This window comes from Bos taurus, unplaced genomic scaffold (assembly GCF_002263795.3).
Source record: "Bos taurus isolate L1 Dominette 01449 registration number 42190680 breed Hereford unplaced genomic scaffold, ARS-UCD2.0 Leftover_ScbfJmS_2229, whole genome shotgun sequence".
In the NCBI taxonomy this organism is placed as follows: Eukaryota; Metazoa; Chordata; class Mammalia; order Artiodactyla; family Bovidae; genus Bos; species Bos taurus.
In genome coordinates this window covers 776-9,116 of record NW_020191310.1, presented here as the reverse complement: position 1 = coordinate 9,116, position 8,341 = coordinate 776, and the positions used below count along the sequence as shown (strand labels likewise).

The 8,341-nt window shown below is 51.1% G+C and overlaps 1 protein-coding gene across 1 annotated transcript; it reads right to left on the bottom strand.

Annotated features, from left to right (window-relative positions):
* Positions 1-204: 204 nt before the first annotated feature.
* Positions 205-7,706, bottom strand: LOC112445646 (liprin-alpha-1-like; the record flags this gene model as incomplete). The annotated part of the gene is made up of 7 exons (XM_059884468.1): positions 7,650-7,706; positions 7,296-7,342; positions 5,528-5,663; positions 4,253-4,333; positions 2,441-2,531; positions 2,308-2,380; positions 205-492 (listed from the first exon to the last, which is right to left on the bottom strand). Coding segments are annotated over exons 1-7 (773 nt in total), but the record flags the coding sequence as incomplete, so codon positions are not given.
* Between the last annotated feature and the right edge of the window lie 635 nt (positions 7,707-8,341).

Here is an 8,341-nt window from a genome sequence, read left to right as displayed (position 1 = left end):
CTGAGTGGGCTGCCATTTCCTTCTCCAGGGCATCTTCCCAACCCAGGGATCGAACCCGGGTCTCCTGCATTGCAGACAGATGTTTTACCGTCTGAGCCACTAGGGAAGCCCGATGAAAGACTAGCAGTTTTAAAAATCTTAGACTCTGAGCGTAGCAAATGTACCTGACTTTCTTCTGGGTAAAAAGAGAAAAAACAAACAAACAAAAGAAAAGTAGTGTTCTCAGGGAGGGACGCGGCAGGGAGGAGGCCGACACATACCAGAGTCATGATGCCCAGCTTGTCTACCTTCCGCGCTGGGCTGTGCCGCCTCCTTCGGGGCTTGGAGCGCCCTCTGCTGGGCGGGCAGGAGCCGGCATGCGAGGAGGTGGCATTCAGGTTGAGGGAGTTCAAGGATTTAAAACGACGAAGGTTGCTTGAGCTCCCCGTGCCCACCCTGCTCTCAATCCCCTCGGCCCGCTGCTCCGTGTTCTCCTTCTTTTCTTGGATCAACCTAAAATAGAAGAAAATCATCACCTGCCTTTGTCAGCAGAGGAATGTGTCTGGACAACAAATTTGGGCTTGCATTCTGTGTCACGATTAGCAAATTCCACGAACAGTTGCTCAATTAACACCTCAGCAAAAAGGTTCAACTTTCCCTCTTTGGAATAGTCTCAAACTTAGAATAATTTATCATTGAGTCTTACAAAGTGGCCCTGATCATTCACGTTTGATTGACTTATTTACTGTACCATCTGATGGGGTCTGGGTGGCGACTCTCTCCATGTAAGGAGATACCTGAAGTTGACAACCTTTACCTTCCCTGCTCTCAGGGCAGAGATGCACGTCAGTGCCTCAAGTCTTTTCCATTGGGAATCAGGAATCTGTATAACCAAAACAGCGATTTCATGAGCAAGCTAGAGTTTCTAAACACGAGTCTCCAGACCAGATGAAGTGCTGAGGTGATCTTTTAAATTTTTTTTTAAGGTTGTATATGTACAAACGCATCACTTGGAGTTTTCCACCAGCTTTGTGTGAGTTTCTGCGATTCATGTCAATGTGCTGCATTAACCTAGAATTCAGTTACTGCTCTTCTCCCCTAATGTGTCGTGGATGATTTTATATACAGGTTAAATACATGATTATGCAAATATAATGCTTTTCAAATTAAAATACAAGATCCTTACAGGTAGTAAACTCTCCAGTTTCACTTCTACTTATACATCTTGAAAGTTTTTCAGTGTTGACAAGTTGATGGACAGAATTTACCATTTACATCAAGTCAACTTGTTGCATAAGGAAAAATCACTTTTACCTGACAACTTGCTGTAAAAATAAAAATATTAATATATAACCATTCCAAATTTCCTATGGGGATGAAAAAACAGTCTTTCTGAGCTTGTCTGTGCTCAAACACGGCCCATAAAGCAGTCTGTCTCGGCGTCAAAAGTGCAGGTAGCACATCTGGGTTTTGCTGGTTGTGGCGTTCACCCCTGCCTTTTGCCCGAGCCCCCCGCACTCGACCGGCAGGAACGGGCACCTCGGCCAGGGCTGACGGGACGAGAACAATCTGAGCAGCAGCTCTGCCAGGCCCTGTGCAGGGCCACCGGCCTGCGGCCACTCTGAACGTGGACTCGGGACAGGAGGCACAGGTGCGCGGGTGTGGCACCAGGCAGGCCTCGGGGCCCCCAGCCACCCGGCTGCACCCAGACCCAAGGCCCCCTGCTCACCACGAGGCGGGCCTTTGGGTTCTATCCTGTTTTGTAAACTGTTAGAACTGCCAAGACTGTGTCTAAAGAAAACACCTTTATTATACTACTGTATGAGAATGAGAAAAACTCAAACACAATGTCCTGAGAGTGACATACAGTAACATATCACTATCTTACAACAAGCCAACTTTCACACTGTATTAAGTTAAAAAGGAAATGCAGATCTGAGTGGGAATTTGCCAACCCCAGAACCCCAGCTTTTCTGTTCCAGGTGCTTTCACCAGAACGTGGGAGGCTCCGAGGACACATGAGGACGAAACCCTCAGTGCCAAGGGTGCACGGCCGCAGGGACACCACCTCGGCACCTCACCCACCTTGGGGCCCAGAGCTGAGGGGGGGACACCCCACAACGACCCCCCACAGAGTGCTGACACCACCCGATGGACAGAATGCCCTGGCTGACTGAGCTCTATAATCAAGGGCAATCTCAGAACGGAAACTTCTTGAAGCAGACCTGAAGTCAGTTTTCTTACTATGGAACACTCAGACTTCTCTAAGCAGAAGACAGCTCTTCAGAGAAACTGAGTTTCTGGGGAGTTGGGCTCAGGCGCACCCACCGGATCTCTTCGTTGATCTTGTCCAGCTGCTCCTGAATCATCACGGCCAGAGTCTCGGGCATCGGCCTGCCCGCTGGGCGACAGCAGAGCGGCCGAGCTGAAGAGGGTGACCCTGTCGCCCTCGCCATCAGACGTGCCTCGTCACTCTCGAACGCTTGGGCCACGTTGGCTAGCACACTGGCTTGCCGCCCGTGCTCCCGGTCCTGATCCTTCAGGGGCTGCACCTGGGCACGAGAGGACCACGTCTCGTCAGCGACATTCTGGGCAGCTCAAGTCTGTCAGGAACTGAACACAATTTTACATGGAAGCCCTGACTTTGGACAAATGGGCCATGCTTATGAGACACTGCCATCTCTTAAGCGAGCAGAACTGAAGAAACGGGCAGGAGGAGAATCCAGTTCCTAGATGGCCCGGTGACACTCAGGTCTTAGTGTGGACGGAAGGCAATCCTATGAGGTTATTCACAAGGGTGGGCTGATGGAGTCAGAGACAAAAACCGAAAATTAAAAAAATACATCCATGCTTCCGTCAGCCAGGCTGAAGGAAAATTAGAAAAAAAATCCTTCAGCTCCGCAGCCGCTGGGTCCCCCTCAGCGGTCATCACTGGTACTAGTTCACCAGGAAGTGCCGTCCTCGCGGGTTCCCAGCCCTCCGTTTCCCAGGCTGGTCTGAACACGCACAGACAGGAGCGAGCAGGGGCAGCCAGGGGACGGAGGGCCAGCCCCTCTGCGGCTCTCCTCTCGGGGCACAGGCCCTTGGGCTGTTCTGGGGATGGCCCCTCACACCGCGAGGGCGGCTCTGTCATCTGAGACGCACGGGAGAGTGCCTGCTGGGCCCCGTGCCGCCCTCCCACTCTCACACCTCACACCCTTCTCTCCACAAGTCTCCCCCCACAGCCCCACTCTCACCCAGGTCCTGCCTTGATTTCCCAGACATGACCTCAAAGCAACCGAGGGGCAGCCTCGAGGTGCTGGCCTGCCAGCTCCCTATCCCCCGTGGCCAGTACCCTCGCCCTCTGTCTTTGTCACGACCCCTCCCCAGGGCTCGGCCACCCCCTTTTTGAGCCCACGGAAATAAAACCTGTCACAGCTTCCCAGTAAGGCATCGGCATTCCAATATTTTTTAAAGCAAAACAAAACTTGACTTTGAATTGGCTTAGTCATAAACAGCATCCCAATCTCAACAGCCTCTGAGTAGCAGTTCTGAAAGTAAGGAAGTGCATCCCTGATTGGGAGAACTTGACCTCTCTGCCTAAGCAGGGAGGGAGCCTCACTGCAGGTCTCATGATGGGAGTCAGAACCACAGCCCCCTGGGAGCCCACGTGTGAGGCTCTGCAGTCAGCCCCAAGAACACAGGTATGGTGGGGACAGTACTGACACTTGAGGCTGGACCTGGGATCCCCACTCCATTTCCTGAATGGTCTGTATCACCATGTGGCCAACCCTTCTGGGAAACCTCTCTCAGGACTCTCTGATGCGAGCCCCCACCATCGCCCATTCCTGACGGGCCTTCTGTCACAACGGAACTACGGTTCTCCTCCTGCGTAGGAGCAGCCATTCTACACACACACACCATGTCTGGACCAGCAGTCGGGCATGTGGATCTCCAGCGACACGTCCGAGGCAAACACCTCCACACCTGGGCACCAATGAGCCTCGGGCTGGCATCCTGGGGTTTGTCTGAGGGGCACTCGTAAGGTCCAACTGTATCCCGAGCAGCTCCCCGGCCTGGCTGTTCAGAGCAACAAGCAGCCTCTTTGAACGTGGGGACCCCCTGGCCCCAGCCTACGGGCGACCACATCTGGCCCTGCTCCTGAGGTTGGGTGCCTGGATCAGCAGACAGGCTACACACACACACTCGATGGCAGAGACGGGAGCGGCGCACCCCCCCCCTCCCCCAAGCCGCATCTCTGGCCCAGACGCGGCCTCCCCATCAGCACACGCACCCACAGCAGCTCCTTGTTCTTCTCCAGTTGGGCCTCCATCTGGCGCAGCCTCTCCTTGATGTTACGGTGTCTCTCTTCCACCTGTCGGCCAAGAACAGCGTCAGCTCCTCTCCCAACGACCCTGTCCTGACGCAAGCGGGCTATGCTCTGTGCAGACCACTGGCCCCGGGTTCGCGGGGGGCACGCCCGCACGCCTGCTCAAGCAGCCAGCGCAGCTTCGCGTGTGACACGTGGGTGATGGAGGGTGCTGGTGACCGGTCGTGAGAGGAGACGTGCTCGCCCCCGCCCCGGGCCCCACACCCGCAGCCGCTGCACCCCCTCCTCAGACTGCCTGTGGTGAGCCAGCGCGGGCAGGGCAGTGGCAAGCACGGGACTCACAAGAACAACACGTTCTACCTTCCTAAGCTGGAGGTAAGTTCCAACAGTTTAGCCTCCTTAGTGGACAGAGCTTCCGGAAGACCAAAGTTCAGACTACAAGGCCGACCCAGGACAGACAGCAGAAGATGTCCAGGGGAGAGAAAAACCAACCCTTGAGAGGAAGATCACAAGCAGAAGGGTGCCCCCTGGCGGCTGTTAGTGACCCCTGCTCTGGTTGGGTTGCGAGCACCGGACACCACCGGCCTCCCGCGACTGGCCGGCCCCTCAGCCGCTCACTGAGCTCCGGGCAACGCTCCGGACAGCCGCGCCCCGCACAGTCCCACCTCTCCATGCCCAGCCAGTACCCACCAAACAGTGCGGGGCCACACCTTTCCATCAGAGGGACGAGGTGGCTGGCTGGCTATGGGACCATGCCCCCAGCAGCGCCACGTCTCCGGGACGCCTCTCAGCCGCGGGCTCCCGGGGACTGCAAGCTGGGAGTGGGGCCCCCGGGTCTGCCACCGTGCCCCGCTGTGAGTTACTCAACAATGTATGAATAAAGACTTAAAACTGTGTTCATTACAGAGCTATTTTGGCCATCTCTTAAACGAGAATGGGATTTTTCTAGCTCTCTATCCTGCTAGGCTTTGAGTTGCTGGCTGAATTCTGAGCAGCAGTGACTCGGAGCTGAAGTATCCTGGGGACACACAGAACACGGGACAAAACTGGAGGGAAGTTAACGGAACGATGACACGGGAGCGGGGACTGTCTGACACTCAGGCGCGCTCCCATCGCAGCCGGGCAGCACGCCCCCGCGTCTGCCGCTCCTTTGTGGACTGAGCAGCACGGGGAGGGGCACGGTGGGACAGCATGGAACAGGCCCTCCCCCGCCCGCCCCCCAGGGACCCAGAGCAGCACCTTGGAGAGCGCGGCCACCAGCTGAGCCAGCTCAGCCTCCACTTCAGGCAGCGTCTCCGCCCTCCAGCAGCGTCTGCTGCAGCTTTTGCTCCTCCAGCTCCAGGTGCTCCTGCAATGGTCGGTTTTCATCCTCCTCCTACAAAGGGAGAGCAGAGCATCCAAACAGGCCAAGTGGTGTAGCCTCTGCTGTTTTTAGTAAGCTGAGACAAAACCTAAATGCACGTCTCTACTGGATTAGTTCTGTTTCGCGAGCTGCGTCACGGTAATTTTTCTCTCAGTGTTCCTGGGCTTGGTCTCAGTGGGCAGAACACCTCCTGCCAGAGTATTTGCTTTTCCTAAACGTCCCCAAAGAAGTCTTAAAAAAAAATTCTTATATATTAAAGAAGATCAGTTATCTGTAGAAGCGTATTCATTCTTATTGACAAGTTAAGGAATAAGGGTTCAGTACTGACCCTTCTTAAAACATCACCAGAATCATCATTTGAAGGGAACCCTACCGACCGCAGATGGCCACGGGCTTGTAAGCCAAAACATGGCTTTCATCTCCTCTGAAACAAAGATCTGATCAGAGTGTGCCTGGTGAAATGCCAGTCAACTAATATTTGTAAATGCATGATTATTCTTTTAACAGATCTTCTTACTCTGAAAAACTTTCAATGTAGAACATTTAGACAGATTCTTTTTTGAAAAGGAAAAAAAAATAAATTATCTATACGCTTGGGTTCCTGAGAGGTTAGCATTTGTTTCTAAGCAGCTTTCTTATGTTTTCTCTGTATGTATTACTCTATGTACATACATAAACAATATGATATGCTTTAAAACCCTCAGAAAACAAAAGCATATGGTACGTGGTATTTTCTGATCTGCCTTTTACAGCCATTATTTTGTATATCGTAATGTTCTTAATTAGCATTCCACATCATAAATTTCAATGGCTTTCTAGTATTCTATTTTTGTGGTGGGGCCAATGATACACTTTGTCACACACCAGATTGACTCACTTTGTTTTGGAGAAGCCAGATTTGGTTTTCCTGGGTAAGTCCTGATTATCTGAGATGACATGGGAACAGGAGCGAGTAAAGCTCACCCAACCATAGGAAGTACCAACCCTAATCAGACTGGAGCTCTAACCCTGCCTTTTGACCCCAGTTCCCAACAGGCAGCCAGCTGCCATGAAGTTCCCTGCTGCTCTCTGCTCTTTCAGGAAAAATGCTAACAAGCGAGCAAGCCAACAGATACAATAAGAGACTGGAAAACTCAGAGAGTGAGAATTCCAGCAAACGATGGCGTAAACCAAATACCCAACATCATTCATAACCTGTAGATGAACAGTCGGACCCTCAATTTTTAAACATATGGATTGTCCTTTTCTCTTAGTACAGTTAATTATATTTCCATGATGACATCCCACACTTTTTGGAACACACAGTATTTCTCGGCATCATCAAGAACTTTACCCACTGGACTTGATTCTCTTAACATGGGTAGTGCACATACACAAAAGGATACTCTCTAACCTTACCTTCTTCAGTACTCAACTGACTATAAAATCAAGGCCAGGGTACACAGTAAACCATTAACCTCGATCGATTGCAGAAATCCTTTAATCAGGCGCGATTATACGCTTTCATTTGGGTAAAATTGTTCCCATTCAACGGTCCTTCACCTTGCTAGGTGAGGAGGATTCGCGCTGGAGTCTAGGTCGGCAGACAAAACCAAATGAAGACGCGTGGTGACGGATTAGGTTGTCGTTTCTCCAAAGTGTTACGTAGGGCTCTCTTCTTCGACACACAGATCCTCGACTTCTGTTTGTGCCTATGGGTCGAATACACCGGGAGCTAAACCTACAGAGAGCGAGAAAACGATAGTAATCGGGATCGGTGGATATACTTCCAGCTCACAAACTTTAAGAGTAAAATTATGTTTGAGACTATAAGCCTAACTATTCCTAATTATTTCCTTACTCTGAATAAATTAGCGGATCGCTTCAAAATTATTACCTCCCTACAAGTATTATCGGGCAATATATTCTTAAGAGCAGCTACAGTCATACATAAACCGCGATGAACCCTAGCTCTACAAATGTCAACGTTGTTGCCAGCACGTATATTTGGACACTCACATTCTCGATGGTCTTAATGGTCTGTCGGGGCCCAGCTCGACGCAGTGTTACCGCCATCAGCTTCTTTTACTACATAATAACCCAAACCAGCGACAAACTCAACATACAGGATTCAGCAATTTAAAACACATACATTTACTGTCATTTGCATAGAATAATTCCCTAGGTGGCGAAGGGATCTGGCATGAAATTGAGGACCTCTGTCTCCTACACCATACAGGCGGGCTTGGAGTGCCAGAACCGGAAGGGACCCTCTGTCTAACATGATCCAACAGCGCAGTTGATGCTTCATTTCCTCGAGGTAGAACAGATTGGTGAGAGTGAAGGAATCTCATGTTTTTATTGCAATTTCCATCTGAAAAAATTAGCTCCGTAAAGTAATCATGTTTCGTAGTGTTGCAAACTAGAAGTCTACAATGAGTGAAACAGAAAAGATCAAAGATGAACCAACTGGAAGCAGACAACTTCTACTAAGTGACTGCGGTAGGATATCTTCGAGCGTCACAGCAGCTTGCTACACCACTGTTCGCTAAGAAAATAGCTTGCAAACACCTCTCAGGACCAAGCAAACTATTGACGTACATACGTTGCATAACAATCTATCGGTCTATAGCCAAGGCATGCAAATACCACTTCAAGTAGGTCCCTCGTAGTCGCGAGTACGCAGAGTAGATTATCCCTAAACACATCTA